Genomic DNA, 15,000 nt, shown 5'->3' with positions numbered 1-15,000 from the left:
TTGAGCAGCGCGTACAGTCGGGACAGAGTCCTGAGCAACCTCAAATCGATGAAACCCTTCTGTCGGAATATCGAACCGTGAGTTCGGGGTTTACCTAAAGAAAAAGAAACAAAAACCATTACAAGCCAGTTTCTTTCTATTGTGTTCCAGTATTAATATTTGTGCTTTCTTCTCCAATGCCATCGATGGCAGTGGTTAGTAGCTGCCAGAGCTATAACAGCGGCTTTACACATACTACACAACTGGGAAATCAACCATTACCTCCCCGATGCCTGGTCAACTGGCGGTGATACCAATTTTGATGAAATGATTAAGCAGTTAAGCTGCTTCGCTGATCGAGTCCGAGATCAAATCCTCGCAAACCGGCCTGAGCAGATGGACACTATCCCTGCCGATTTTTTCTTCCGAAGTAAAATAATTGTAGAAATGTATGAGAACGGCAATATATATGGCAAGGGCCTAGGGAATGTGTTTGAGATTCTCACCAAGGGATCAGAGAAATATCTGCCTTCGCGAACACTTAGGTCAGGACATTTCCCCCCATGGATGATGATCAGTTTATGATCTTGGCAGTGAGTGTTAAAAGATGATGTGAAGTAGTAATGATGAAGAATAACTTACATAACATATGCATCAAGAGGCCGATTTGACCCATTTACCCGGAACACGACGTGGGCAATTAACTAAGACAGGTCTTAGCTATCGGCCTTTTTTGCTTTTTTAGTTACCTCGCAAAGTCCTTTTCGGCTTCCAAGCCCCTCTTGCTGTATACATCTGGGGCCCGATAGCCAAACCAAACAATAGAAACAAGGCTAACGGCTCTGATGGCCCTATTATTCAAATCAGGAGAGCTTTAGTTTCAGTTTCTTTTTTTGGTGTTTTTTTGGTGTTTTTTTGGTTGGGTGACTTGTCCAGTAACAAGTGGTCTAAACTCACGTCTTAAGGATTGGGTCGCCATTGACGGCCCTTCATGTCAGGCCAAGCAAAACGACTGCGAGGAGTACCTCGACTGTTGCTGAATTATCCAGTATTAAATGAGTAGTACTCGGAACCATGCAGTTGAATAAACTTACCGCAGATCGCCCAAGATAAAAGGGAATGCGCCAAAAGCTCAGAATCATCCTGTGCTTCGGCGTCTTGGGTGGAGGTTAGGTTGCTGGAGGGGAGAAGGGCTTGAGGGTCGGCTGAGGGAATTGAAATCCCGGCAAGAGGGGGCTGATCTCCAACTCCTGGATTTTGTAAAGAGAGGGAGGAAGTGGGTGTGTTGGAGGGCAGTGAAGGAAGGGGTTTGAAAGAGGGTTGCCTTACCCAGGATGATGTTTTGACCGATCTGCCGCCAGCGGTGTCAGTCTGGTAATCCGAGCTCTCTTCTTCAGGGTTGTTTGACAAAGTCGTCATGTTTTTATGAGGTATGGCAGAGGTTAGAGGTTTAGAAAGTAAAATAGGTAAGGAAAGGAAGCTTGAGGAAATTGTTACGCATTCAATTCCAGCAAGAGCCGATAGCTTACACTGCATGACTGATCATCGTGCGATACTTCGCAAGGGTCTTTTCAAGCTCGTGTGCTGCAATTCACCCTGCCACACCATCAAACAAAATGTTAGCAGGGGGCAGTCTTTTCGGACGGATGTAAGTGTACTGACCATTTCCGTGATATAACCAACAGTAGGCCCGAAAGGTTGAACTGAAGATAGCGTGTGATCCATCGTTTGAGTTTTGGGAGTTTCCATACCCAAGGCTTGTCAAGAAATGTGGATCCTTTTGCGACTTGCAGCTGCTGTCAGACGTCGGTTTTGCCTTGAAAGCTCGAAGTGTCTTCCCAAATGCCAAAAGCTCGTCATCCATGGCTTTAAAGAGTTTCACCTGTGTGTCGTGTAGCTTCGCCAGGGCAAACCACACGTTTAGAGAATACACCAGGTGACTTGCTAAAGGCTCAAAGCCTGGCAGCAATTCTGACATGACCTCTTTTTCCCTGTGATCTCCCGAATATGCCTGTTTCTCCACCTCAATGGGGTCTTTCTTTGCAAACTCCATTCAACCACATCATCCTCGCTTGGATCGCACTTGTCCCGGGGGACCAGGGGCGTGACGTGCAGGTAGGCCTGCAGGTCGGAGGTGAAACAACCAGAGTCGAGGGTGTCATCGAATGAGCGGTAGAGAGTTTCGGTTTCTGTGTGGAGGATGTATAAGGTGGGGCTCGTGGGAGTGACATGAATGCTCTGGATCGTCGTAGGGGCAAGAAGGTCTGAATGATGGCTATCGAAGTAAGGGTTGGGTACAAAGTCGGTGGGATCGGCTTCACTGTCGTTGGTCTCGGCAGGGTATTGATACAAACCCTGCATGTATTGGAGATAGAGATCAACCAGTTGAGCTTATGGAACAGAATTCCAGTGATAATTTTTAGGAATACCTTCCTAACTTTTGGAATACTGAACATTGAAAGTATACTGATTCCAGACATGGAAACTCTCCATCCTGACGCTGTCAATACTTGATGCACTTCCTCATACACAAGTCTTCCCTGTCAGAAGGAGCATATCAGAAAAAACTTTCCATTATTAACCAGTACAACTTACAGCCGCATAAGCATTTGCTGTTAACCAAGCTTGGAAATCTTTTTTAGGTATCTCTTCCACAGATAAGAAGATCAGAATGTCTTCTGAAGTCGGAAGGTCATTTCCTGATTCCCAGTAGTGCAATGGTATGAGAAATTCCTGAGCCTTCGCAAAGAATTCCTACTTGATGGCAACCAGTGGACAGATGACGACCATCTTTTCTTTCCTTGGAAGCATAGCTTGGTAGACTGCCCGCAGCATCCAGATCATCGTCTTGCCAACAAGTACTATCAGTGTGAATGTCCGCAGAAGAGTTAATGATAACCACTCGAACCAAAAAAAGAAAAAAAAAACTCACCAGCATAACTAACACATATTCTCTAGCTGTCATTATTCCCTCCGCGGCGGCCACGCTATCTCTGAATTTTCGGATGGCTTCTCCAGTACAGAGGATCTGGGCAAAACTAGACATTCAGACATTAGTAATTAGAAGGATACGAAACAATTACGGTTTCACCTACCGCTTATCAATGGTGGCAGAATACAAAGCAATCTTATAGAAGTACATTACTATGTTCTTTATGACTCCAAGCTCCATCTCAATCGCTTTGAAGGCGGTGCTAGGGAATTGATGTGATTATCGATCACCGATGGTCGACATGGCTGGCGCAGCTGGAGTGGTGGTGTCTAATTGTTCAGAGTTCTCGAAGAGTGGACTAGCAGTGCTGTAGTTTCCGAGAGAGGAGCCAACCGACTGTAGACACGGCAGTGTCTCACTGCGTTCGGATGGAGTCCAGAGAAGAGAAGCGTTCGTAGTAGCGTTCGAGAAGGCGTCCGAAGGGGCGTTGACAGTTATAGTTGGCAAGGTGCAGGCAAAACTAGCACTGGTGGTATGCTATGTTTTGCAGTGGTTGCTGCAATATCCATGAAGGTCATCGTCAGCTACATAGTCATCTTCGATTTGGCATGGACAATCTGAGAGATCTGAGCCACATAGTCACCTGTCTCTGTGAGAGCCCCATAACCGTTCCACTTGCGTCGTGGCTGTTCTCATCCTGCGAGGAAGTACAATGTATAACGTATTCCTGTGGAAGGAAGAAGAGTAAAAGTCTGCAAGACTCGTCGGTGGGCTGTGGCACAGTGGGCTCGTGCGTCGACACGGTGGCCCGTGTCACTGGTACCCCAAAATTGAGTCGAATGTGGTTTGTGCACTCACGCTTGGGCCCCAGCAAAAACACTTTCCCTTTTCTTCCAAAAAGCAGTTTGTCACCAGGAAGAAGTCGCAAACCGCATTCCCCCGACAAATCTGTTTATTAACGTAAACCTTGATAGTGATATCAGCCAAGTGTGCTCTTCAGAGCTTGGATCTTATTACCTTGGGCAGCACAGGGAAGAAGCATTGGAGAAGAGAAAAGAAATAATCTCGTCCTTCCGAGGTCGGCATGATATTTGGGGGGGAACGGATGACAGCGTGTACCGGACCAGCAATACCACCCACCATGCACATCTTTTTCTTCCTGATGACTCTGAAAAATACTTGTTAGCTGCGTAGGATTAAACGAAGTAAGAATTGACTCAACCCGTCATAGTACTCCTTGCACCTATTCTCATCGTCCAAATCTTCAATCTTCTCCTGCATCGGTCGGTATGCTGGAGTATACGTCTCGGTTAGTGGGGCAGCTTACTGGACGTTGCAAAGCTGGCTGGACCCCGCGCTCCACCATTTAACGACACAACCCGATATTTTTCTGATGGATAAGATTTGAGCTGATGTGCCGCTACTATGGAGGGATCAAGTAGAGACTGCGGCTCCTGTATCGGAAAGGGCAAAGAAGTGTGTAGTTAGCATAATGATGGTCATGACCGTTGACAATCTGTAGAGTAGCAGGAGGGAAAGAACCAGCAGTCACGTAAAGGGCCGAGAACAGGTAAATGGGCAGCGAACAGGTAAATGGCTGAGAAATGAATTACGGTCCCTTCCCGGAGGACAGTCTCCGAATTCCGGCCACACTTCAGACATGTCATGACCGTACCCCAACCAATGAGCTTAAGAAAGGCGAGGGAGGCGTGAATGAAGGTTCTGATGGACACAAAGGTATCTCGAAAGCCCACGTTAAGCTAATTGCCAATAGAACAACTGAAGGAAGGTATGCATGGAGGTGCGTCTCCGGGCGCATACGAAAGATATGTACAGATCGAAGACGGTCCTTGAAAAGCCAATCTCGCTTTTAAAATCTGCTAAGCCATGAGAGGAGAGGTCAGGGCCGGCCAGTATCTCGGCAGCATCCAGGCCTGGGGCATCTGGCGAGTTCAAAGCGTATTTTCTCCGCACTCATTGTGTGGAGAATTCGAAAATTGGTCCGAAAAGGAACGTCCTTCACGTAGCAGCTGATCTGATAGCCGCTGGCTACATCTGTATCCCGCGCCTTCATCCAAATGGAGAAGTTTGTGGGCATGAGCAATGGAGCGGAGGGTAAGAGAAAGATATTTCAAGAGAATGCTCGCAAGTGGTCAGGGAGGCTTGTTGGGGACGATGACTTCTCTTGTTTGTCGGCAAACATCATGCACGCATCCGACTCCGCACCGAGGATCGTCGCCAACGTCATTGTCTTCATCCTCGGTATCCTCCTCCATGTACTTTTCCGCCCGAACATCATTGAGTAATGTGGTCGCAGAGATTGCGGCTTTCTTGTATACCATAACACGTCTTCCTTGGTTCTTCATAGTGTCTGCCTCATTCCGGCTCTGTTGTACGGAGTAGAAGAGAAGGAAGTTATCGAATCTGGTAGTGCACGAGTATGACCATGTCTAGGTTCCCGCGTGTGTGGTTTTCAAGCCTGGCGTTGGGAAACGTCTTATATATTGATGTGCTGCGAAACATGTGCACAATCTTGAGTAGATTGATAGGCTGGGCAGTCGCAAGACTTTTCGTCTCGAGACACTAGTAGTTGGCAGCACTTGGCAAGCTAAGTATTGATACTCAGCAATAGTTTACGTAGAGGAAGGACAGAGATTACTCACGGGCCTGATCCTGTTGCTATCCCAGTCTTGACATATCCATAACCTCTCCCACATTAACATGCAGAAACACTCGAGGCCCGTTTACCAGACGTCTACACTGTTCTCATGGCTCCTCCTCTCTACAGTTTATTCTCAGAACTTGTACTCATCGAGACAGATCGGCGGGAAGAAGGTCGTCGGCGACAAGCTGGAGCGGGGGCAGAGTCGGAAGGATTGGAGTCAGGAGGATCTACAGTAACGGGGGCTCTGATTGGGTGCGAGGTCACTCTCATAGCCATTGTAGCCTCCGTCGCTCTCATATTGTTTCACATCATGCTCTCCATTTGGGTACGGGGAAGGAGGAGAGGAGCCCATACGACGTATAAACGTTCTGGTGATCGTCCTCATTCACGGTATGGGAATACCCAGCATCGTGAAGCTCTTCCTCTTCTCGAGGACCGTCAATTGTACGTCGGCCAGGCCTTCTGAGACTGTTGATAAGACAGTTAGGGGGATCAGATAACCTAGCAGGTCACGGCTGTTCGTCTGGCCTCAAAACAAATCAGAAGGCGACATTGGCGGAATCCATAACAAGAGGAGGCTGGCGAGGGGTGCGAACTGTGACAGAGTGAGGAGTGGAAGAAGAGAGAGGGTGAAAACTGACACACCGTCATCAACATCTGACATTCATAAAGTCGAATCTTCTGGTAAAGGATCCAAGGGAGACAGGGCGAATCCAGGCGAACTGTTGTGGGCAGTGATAGAAAAAGCTTCGAAGGGGTCGATCGCAAAGGAAATTTCCTCAGGTGAGCTGGCAATGAGTTCTGGAGGGATAGAAAACGAAGGGATTCGTCGTCTGGATGGCGTTACTGGCGGGATGTGCTGATATATGAGAATCTGGATATAAACGCATGGTTATTCCGGCGGCGGATGTACAGATCCTTAAAGATGAAGTATGGATGCATTGGTGCCTTTTCAGCATATGAGCTAATACCTTCAGGGTTTGAGTTACCGGCAGTTGCTGCTGCTGCTGGCGGTGGTGGTGGAGGCGGAGGTGTGATGTGGTTGTGGCATCGATGCACTGCGTCACGGTTGAGTCACCCACTAGGATAGTAGTGTAAATATTATCAAACTCATTGGGTCTTAGTTAATTACATGTACTGTATTGTTCCCTCTACGTCCGCTCCCGCTCGCTCTTCATCCATTCAGCGAACGTTCCCAGCCGCAGAGGGACGCTTAATTAACAGATACCTTTCTCCCCTCTTTTGCCAGACTACCGCTGGACGCTGACCGCTTTACAGCATTTACACCAATCTGACGTACACTTCCAGTTTGCACCCAGAAGGATGACAAAATTATGTCATAATATCTTCATATGAAAGGAGAATGTAACCATCTAGCGACTCCACCTGGCCTCCCTTCACTGAAGCCCCGTACGTATGCACCTCCCAATAACTGCAGCAGCATATTAAAACCCTCGCTCCCCACTGTCATTGATGAAATAGATGAAGGATGCTACTGAACAGTGAGAATCCCATAAACTTATCATCATTGCTGCTTGGAGAGTGCTTCTCAACAGTATATAATGAGCGAGGACTCATCAACGTCGACATCGATATCAGAAGACGAGTTATCAAGTTCATCACCACCGCCTTCAACGAATCCATCACGTAGTAAATCCCGTCCACGTCCGAGTTCACGTTCACCTGGATCACGCTCTAGAGACGGTTCTCGACGTTCAGTCTCATCTTCAAGGGAAGAATCGAGGAGATCGAGTAATGAGATGAGCATTCGTAGATCAAAAGGAAATAAAGAAGATTTAAGCAAAACGACGGACGACAATACGTCTTCTGCGCCAAGCGACGACGAGGGGAGCACCATGCCAGACAAAAAGGAGGAAAATACGAAGGCGACAGCGGATATGGGGGGTTCAAGCGTAGAGAAGGAATCTAGCCAAACCCTAGCTACCTCAAGCGCTCCATCTCCTCCCGCCACCGCCTCTGTACCCACATCCACTGCCGTATCGGAACCATCCGAGCCAGCTGATGCCTACGGCACCGCGCTCCTCTCCTTCTCTACTTCCGCTCAAACCCTCTCCTCCATCGATCCCTTCTTTACCATCCCTGAACCGGAAACAGGGAAACGGTATCAGGAGATGTTTGATAGAGCGCGAAAAGATGCGGATGAGGTGTATAAAAAGTTGCTGGATTATTTGGATAAGAGGGCTAATGGGGAGGGGGGTATAGAAGGAGAGAAGGGAGGAAAGGGGGAGGGGAAAGGAGAGGAGGAGGAGAAAGTGGCGAAGAGCAAGGCATCTACTGCACAACCATCACCACCCTCCTCGGAACCTCCAAACTTGGATGCGACAAGTGTTCCGCCCACTGATATCAAAACCGAGACCACTACATGTGCACCTTCTGCCCCTCCCTCCTCTCCTTCTGCCGATAATAAAACCACATAGGAGAAGGTTGAAAAGAAGGACAGCGTTAAACAAGAAATCGCTGACAAGGCTAAATCCGAAGATACAACCGTCGCCGCACTTGCAGCACCTGCAGAACCTACAGCATCATCAATTGATGGAGAGGAAAAGGAAGAAAAAGCAGAGAGCAAAGAGAAGAAGTGAATGAATTTGCACTTCAACTGTGGATCAACTTTTCAGAAACGAGACCGTTCGTCTATCAGATATCTCTGCACGCGTTCACACATCCCATTGAAGGTGATTTTTCACATAGAAGAGTGAGATGCATTTATATGCAACTGTGCAATGTTTTATAATCTATAATGATGATGGGAAAACGCACGGTGATCGATAATACCGTAGCAGTCTTTATCAAGGAAGGAAAAAAGTAGAAATATTTATTATACCGAAGAGAGTTAATTCAATTCGCCATGTCCGTTGGGCAACTCGTAAAATCTACAAGTTTCGCCGCTAAATATCCAGCTGTCAGTGAACGGCCCCTTACTCCCGCCTGGGAGACAGAACAGTGAAACGTACAAGACACATTTATCAGGGTTGGGACATTGATGTCCATAGACGCAATCATCATCCGAGTATCGACATCGTCCATCCTTGACGTATGGGCACATGATGCACTTTGCCAGGCGGGCGAGTTCGTCGAGCTGGGCGGCATTGAGCTTATACTCATGGCCATATTGACAGTCGTCCCCATTCTTACACCCCCGCGGGCCCAAATAAAATCTTACGCCCGTACCTCATCAGCCCTTATCGTATTATCAAAGAATGTAAGAAAGGAATGTATGACTCACGTATGGCAAGGTCGAGGTTTCAAAGTCCGCACATACTCTGCCGCCTCCTTCCTTTTGCCTTTAACCTTCTTCTTAGGCGCCATTTCTGTCCATTCATCATCCATCTCCCTATCTTTTCCTCCTACACGAGAAAAATTTGCCTCGCGGGAAAAAGGAGCTGGGATTTTCTTCTTCTTCGCGCTACCTGGAGCGAACCCTGAGGCCAGATCCGACCTTCCCTTAAACTGAGCACCACTCCCCCATTCGTACTCGAATTCCTCAATCTCCTCTTCACTCTCTTCATACTCGTCCCTTTTCGGTGTGCTTATCCTCGCTTTACCTATATCCGCCGAGCTGATATTGCGTGCTGATGTTGCAGTGTTGGTGTTATCACGGACGTTGGCGCCATAAGGTCCCGCGAAATCGGCTTCTTTGTCCTTTGGGCTACTAGCAACAATGGAGGAGAAGGATACGCCCGCGAGACCCGTGACCGCGGAAAGGAGGTCGGGCGAACCTCCCGCTTGGATAGACGAGACAACGTCGGCAGTAGTAGAAGAAGTAAAAGACGGTAGAGGGGGTGGTACTTTTTCGAGCCTGAATAAATCAGGGATAGAGACGACACGGCTAGAGTATGTCTTGAGCTGCGGCGCGAGCGTAGCGTAACCCTTGAGAAGGACGACATTAGAGAGACGTGATCCTGTTTGCAATCTGAGATATGAATGGCGATTGGCATGGACGCGTTAGCGCCTCAACGGCGGTAAATTTGAATCTGGACGTACGAGGAAAGTACGTTGGCGTACCCATTATCATGCGAAGCACCAAGGATGATAGACCGGCATTGCGCATTACTTGCGTATAAGTTGAGGTATTCCCTGATCTTGGCATCGGACGCTTCTTTACCTTGCCCTACGTCACATACTATCTCCCAAAAAATTCACTTCAGTAAAAGTACGGTTTGAACAAAGTAACATGAAAGGGAAAAGTGAACAACACACCTGTGAAAAGTTCGTGTGAGGAAGATAAACCCTGCCAGAACTGGTCGTATACATTCCACGAGGGTACAATACCAGACTAAATACCTGCTTGTCAGCGTACAGAACTGCGCAGAATAGCAATCCCATATTCGGCGTGCTTACCTTGATAAGAGCCCCACCGAGACCTTGTTTATTAACGAAAATCTGGACCACCACACTCCCCATCTCTCTCCCTCCTTTTTCCGTCTTCTTCCCACCATAATCATCGTCATCTCCCCCCTTATTATTATTAACAGGAAGACTATCAAGGCCTAGAGTGACTTCTTTCGCAATAATGCCGGTATGAGTGGTCTTCGAGGAGGGTGAACCAGGTGCGAGGTTGGGGATGGAAGAGAGGAGATGATGGGCTGCGAGCTGACCGCCTTTGAACCCTGCTTGAAGGTATGGATCTTGGAACTAAGAATCTTGACGTTTAGCATCTTGTAAAGAAGACAAGCGTAAAGCTTCGATTGGGAGGGTTTGCACTCACTATAAGACCGTTTCCGTCGATCAATACCGCAGTGAACGATGGTCCAGCAATCTAAAGTCGACACGCATCAGTTCACTCCTATTTTATTGTACACGCTTGGAGATGGCGCGGTGAAAAAGGAAAGGTGAGGGGAAGGTAAGAATAAGAGGCGGAGCGGTAAGGAGAAAAATAAAAAATAAAAATAAAACTCACATCCCTACTCTTCCCAACTGCCTTCTCCAACTCCATGCCCATCCCACCCACCTTTTCCTCCAACCTCTTCCTCTCCCTCTCCGCCCGTGCCCACTCGGATTTCCACATCTCGACTTCCTTACGGAGCCTTTCTACTTCATCGGCCTGGGCCAACAATGGGTTAAGGAGGATGGTTAGGGATTCGAGGTGGCGAGTTATCTGGGTTGCAGTCGTGTCGTTTTGCCCGCCGGTCCCGGCCCCGGCCACCAAAGTATTGGGAGCCGCTGTATGGCTTGGAGTCTGAGGTTGGGTATACGATTGAGGTTGGGACGGTGCTTGATTCCCATATGTCGAAGATGGGAGATGATGATTACTGGGAGAGAGAGAAGGTCGGTACTGAGCAGAAGAGACGGGCGAGATCTTGCCCATAAAAGGTTGATAACCAGCAAACGTCCCTGTAGTCATCTTGGACTGCGTGCTCCCGCCCACAGTCCCTCCTATACCCATCGCTTTTCCACCTAAACCCAAACCCGAACCCAGACCTATACCAAAGCCTCCAGGAGCAGGCGACCCTCTTCCCTGCCTCTGCACCGTGCCCATACCCATGCCCATGCCCAAGAGACTCCGATCCCAAGTTTCCTCATCAAACCTCTTTCCACCTTCCCGGCTCTCTCTTTCCCAACGTTTGCGAAAATCGTCAATGCCTCCTGTTACATCATCCTTTCCTTGTGATGGTGATTGTGATTGGGGTTGGGATCGGGATTGGGATTGGTATTGACGTTGGCGTTGGGAGGGTGCTTCTGATTGTGGTTGCGATTGCGATTGGGACTGGGAATGGGAATGAGGCTGAGAGTGTACCTCCCGATCGGAAAAGAGCCCCGTCCGATGTAATCGCGTTTGCACCAACAAATTCGTCAAATCCGACTCTACATCCGCTTGCTCTCTCCTTTCACCCATCACCACATCCCTATCCCTATCCGTATCCGTATCCCTATCCCAATCACGATTGATCGGCGTCCTAGGTCGACCTCCTAATTGTCCTTGAGATAGACTGGCCGCTGCCACCTGCCGAGGGTGTGCAGCCGGTCGCGCGGGCGCGGGCGAGAGATTATCAATAGCTTGAGGTTGTTCGCCGATTACACCTATAGAAGGTGAAGGCTGGCCAATCGCGCCGTGTGGGTTTAAGTTTAGGTGGGACTCGAACATCCTTTTTCTTTCCTTCTTTTTTGTCTGTGGTGATTCGTGGGGAGACGAAACCCGATTGCTATTTTGTTTCTCTGGATTGGTTGGTATCAGCTGTGGTTTTTTCTTTTTTCATAGGTTGGAAAGTGGGAGCTCGATCATGAACTGGGAACCAAATGGTGCGAGCGAGTGCAAGTGCTCAACTTACTATTATAAGACAGGTGATTATTTTCCTTTTAATACGTTGGATTCTTCAAGTTATGACTATAAACCTGGTGATGTGCCCGGCTTTTGGCGATTTGGATCATGAAAAATCAAAAAAATCAAAAAGGTCTTATCGATATACCGCTTGATTTGTCGCACCTTGTTGACCTGTCCTGTCAAACATATCAGCATTAGCATATCTTGCAACCATCTCCTTGACTCACTCTAACCCAAAGCTGCCGCTGGTACAACTTGCTGTGAACCATACAGCTCCCAACAGGATTTCAACACTTTTAAATGGGTTTACTTTTGCTGCAACAAGGAATTATACAACCCACCATTGATAGGGCTTTGTCGGTAAACTTTTTTTATTTATTTTTTTCGGTCAAAATTTATCAAGCTGGAGCTAGACCGAAAAACCGCGGAGACCCCGCCTCCACCTCCACCTTTTTTAATAATGGTTATTTAAATTGTTCGTCGGGGTTTCGGACACCGCCGCCCGCGATTTGTTTATTTATTTAGTTATTATTACCATTTTCTCATATAGCGAAACAAGATCCGATCTACGTCTATGAGAAATAACACAAGATGTGCAAATTGACCGCCCGATGGCGCGATATGTGACATGCCCATGGTAGTTTAAATCACAAAATGCTTTCCCATCCGGTAAGTTTGCAGGATGGCGGTGGCGATGTATTGCGTAGATCTCTTGGCTTCAAGAATGGGGGGTTTGGGGACAAGTCGTGGGTATATAAACGGTGGGCTGGGCGACGAGTGATATTCACATCTCTCATCTTCTTTCCGCATTTCCTTTTTTTATTTTCCTCATCTTATATTCATATCTCTTGAATAAATATGTCTCTCCGACTTGGTGATATTGCCCCCGACTTTGAGGCGGATACTACGCACGGCCGCATCAAAGTGAGTTCAAATTCCCCCATCCCATTTCTCGCTCGTTCGCTCGCTCGCTTCCTCGGCAACTGACCAGCTTTTGTGACAGTTCCACGACTGGCTCGACGGCTCGTGGGCCATCCTCTTCTCCCACCCTGACGACTTCACCCCCGTCTGCACCACGGAGCTTTCAGCCGTTGCTCTCTCTTACGCCGATTTCGCCTCGCGGGGTGTCAAGCTCATCGGTCTTTCCGCGAACAATATTGCCTCGCACGAAGGGTGGATCAAGGATATCAATGCGTTGAAGCCTGATGCCCCTGCGTTGGAGTTTCCGATTATAGGGGACGAGGACAGGACAGTGTCAGAGTTGTATGGGATGCTGGATAAGCTTGATAAGACGAATGTGGATAAGAAGGGGATACCGTTTACGGTCAGGACTGTTTTCGTCAGTAAGTATCAACAACAGTACATATTTGTTATGGCCTGTGCTGATAAAATGTACATAGTCGACCCAAAGAAACAGATCCGCCTCACCCTCGCTTATCCCGCGTCTACAGGCCGCAACTTTCCCGAACTCTTGCGTGTCATTGACTCTCTCCAGCTGGGCGACAAGCACCGTATCACCACGCCTGCCAACTGGGGGATTCCCGATCCCAAGACCGGGCAGGTCGAGGAGAGGGTTATCGTCCACCCGTCTGTACAGGGCGAGGAGGTGAAGCAGTTGTTTGGAGATGATGTTGAGACTGTTTATGTGAGTCATGGTCGTTGTGCATTGGGCGTGGGCTTGGGACGGTACGGTGCTGATACGTTTTGGTAGCCTTACCTCCGCTTTACATCCAACCCTTCCAAGAAGGAGGTCACGGCTTAAACACCACGGTTGTTGCTACTGTACAAGTTGTAAGAGGAGAAAAGACGAAAAGAGGGATTCCCGTGGTCGATTCCCGGTTGTCAAAAGAAATGAATCGTGTTTACAGTTTCCGTCTAAAAATGCTGCCTATCGTATCTAATTATAAGCTTGATCAGAATATAAGCGTTCCGTCTTTACCATTCATTCACGACCCATCATGGCCTCTGACCAGATTACGACGGCTCGGGGACTTGTGCCCGCGCTAATTAAGAAGGCGATCGATTCAATGACCGGCGATGGCCGATGTATGGGCCATTTCAGGGTCACGTTTCAGGTGCCGAGCGTGCCGAATCGAGCGACGGTGGATGATGGAGAGAACGACGGGGTGACAACTGGTCGTTCCTGCCTGCGCTACTCGTCCCCCTCCTTTGCGCCCCCCCTTTGCGCCCTCGCAGTTCAGTTTATTGCGTTGCGCCCTTTGTCCGTGGGGGACACCGTCTCGGGGGGCCGGCCTATTATCTCGACAGTCAACGTCAGAGCTCAGGAAGAAGGCACCCCAAATCGCGCCTGGTGTATGGTGAAACATGACGGTAACGGAATATTGCTGCGAGTTTGCCGCCCGGCTTGGCATTACCGTTGTGGCCCGGCCTCGCTGCCTGCAGTGTTGCACAAACAGTGCTGATGGGCGATCGACGGGCGCTGGCAGGGGGGACGATGTGGCCTACGAAAGGAGCTAGCATCTCCATCTCCACCACCCACCCACCAGCACCATGCTTCCCCTGCCCACCTCCCAGCCAAAACCGAGGCCGTCCGCCCCGCCCCGCCGGCGCGTCCTCGTCCTCCTCCCCTTTGTGGCCGCCGCCGCCTACCTCCTCTACCTCTTCCTCGCCTACTGCGCCTCCTTTCCGCCGCATCACCGCTACAATGCCGCCCTGCACTACTCCCCGCCATGGCTCCACCCCGCGATCGGCCGCCTCGTGCCCCGCCCCGGCCGCCCCGCCAGCCCGCCGCGCATCATCCCAGGCCTGCGGTCAGCCCGGCCGATGGAAGAATGGGACGTGCCCCTCCTCACTGGCCCGGCGTACGCTCCGGACCCCAGCGACACCTCCCACGCCGTCCTCACCAGCCCCGCCCTCCTCATGCTGCACGTCTTCTCCACGCCGACCCCCGAGTCTCGCGCCCGCCGCGCCCTCATCCGCTCGACCGCATCCCCGCTCCGCGCCGTCCCCCCGCAGCACAGGCACCTCGTCGAGCTAAAGTTTATCCTCGGCAGGCCGACCCCGATCGTCGGTTCGTCGTCGGCGAGTCCCCTGTGGAACGGGACGGAAGAACAGATGGTGGATGCGGAAGACAGGATGTACGGCGATTTGGTGAGGCTCGAAGGGCTCGAGGATGGGGAGAAT

At 49.5% G+C, this 15,000-nt stretch overlaps 4 protein-coding genes and 1 pseudogene across 4 annotated transcripts in view; 3 read left to right on the top strand and 2 right to left on the bottom strand.

Moving 5' to 3' along the window:
• Positions 1-4,630, bottom strand: part of CNK00160 — a 5,026-nt pseudogene extending 396 nt beyond the window's left edge.
• A 2,091-nt stretch (positions 4,631-6,721) lies between these two features.
• Positions 6,722-8,316, top strand: CNK00150 (hypothetical protein). Its single transcript, XM_024658016.1, has 2 exons — positions 6,722-6,986; positions 7,059-8,316. Exon 2 carries the CDS (start codon positions 7,139-7,141, stop codon positions 8,012-8,014), a length of 876 nt encoding a protein of 291 aa, XP_024513693.1. The 5' UTR covers positions 6,722-6,986; positions 7,059-7,138; the 3' UTR covers positions 8,015-8,316.
• CNK00140 (hypothetical protein) lies at positions 8,283-12,181 on the bottom strand. Its single transcript, XM_024658015.1, has 10 exons — positions 12,084-12,181; positions 11,864-12,032; positions 10,495-11,750; positions 10,303-10,353; positions 9,936-10,229; positions 9,795-9,870; positions 9,579-9,717; positions 8,821-9,507; positions 8,549-8,752; positions 8,283-8,482 (listed from the first exon to the last, which is right to left on the bottom strand). The coding sequence occupies exons 3-10, from the start codon at positions 11,677-11,679 to the stop codon at positions 8,428-8,430; spliced, it is 2,691 nt and encodes an 896-aa protein (XP_024513692.1). The 5' UTR covers positions 11,680-11,750; positions 11,864-12,032; positions 12,084-12,181; the 3' UTR covers positions 8,283-8,427.
• Positions 12,182-12,651: 470 nt separating this feature from the next.
• Positions 12,652-13,732, top strand: CNK00130 (thioredoxin peroxidase, putative). Its single transcript, XM_567781.2, has 4 exons — positions 12,652-12,780; positions 12,860-13,199; positions 13,257-13,501; positions 13,568-13,732. Exons 1-4 carry the CDS (start codon positions 12,715-12,717, stop codon positions 13,616-13,618), a joined length of 702 nt encoding a protein of 233 aa, XP_567781.1. The 5' UTR covers positions 12,652-12,714; the 3' UTR covers positions 13,619-13,732.
• Positions 13,733-13,982: 250 nt separating this feature from the next.
• Positions 13,983-15,000, top strand: part of CNK00120 (hypothetical protein) — a 2,181-nt gene continuing 1,163 nt past the window's right edge. Inside the window, exon 1 of the mRNA XM_024658014.1 lies at positions 13,983-15,000. This exon is cut by the window's right edge and continues 71 nt beyond it. Within this exon, the coding sequence (XP_024513764.1) occupies positions 14,368-15,000 (633 nt within the window). The 5' untranslated portion in view covers positions 13,983-14,367.

This window comes from Cryptococcus neoformans (assembly GCF_000091045.1).
Source record: "Cryptococcus neoformans var. neoformans JEC21 chromosome 11 sequence".
Taxonomy (NCBI): Eukaryota; Fungi; Basidiomycota; class Tremellomycetes; order Tremellales; family Cryptococcaceae; genus Cryptococcus; species Cryptococcus deneoformans.
Note: the sequence above shows the minus strand (reverse complement) of the source record. Positions and strands in the feature narration are given on the sequence as shown.

Excerpts from the sequence above, each read along its gene's own strand:
- CNK00150 (XM_024658016.1), top strand. The coding sequence starts at position 7,139 with ATGAGCGAGGACTCATCAACGTCGACATCGATATCAGAAGACGAGTTA.
- CNK00140 (XM_024658015.1), bottom strand. The coding sequence starts at position 11,679 with ATGTTCGAGTCCCACCTAAACTTAAACCCACACGGCGCGATTGGCCAG. Across the intron at positions 10,354-10,494 it reads CAGTTGGGAAGAGTAGGGAT|ATTGCTGGACCATCGTTCAC; the intron begins GTGAGTTTTATT and ends TGTCGACTTTAG. Across the intron at positions 8,753-8,820 it reads AAACCTCGACCTTGCCATAC|ATTTTATTTGGGCCCGCGGG; the intron begins GTGAGTCATACA and ends TACGGGCGTAAG.
- CNK00130 (XM_567781.2), top strand. The coding sequence starts at position 12,715 with ATGTCTCTCCGACTTGGTGATATTGCCCCCGACTTTGAGGCGGATACT. Across the intron at positions 12,781-12,859 it reads CTACGCACGGCCGCATCAAA|TTCCACGACTGGCTCGACGG; the intron begins GTGAGTTCAAAT and ends CTTTTGTGACAG. Across the intron at positions 13,200-13,256 it reads GGTCAGGACTGTTTTCGTCA|TCGACCCAAAGAAACAGATC; the intron begins GTAAGTATCAAC and ends AAATGTACATAG.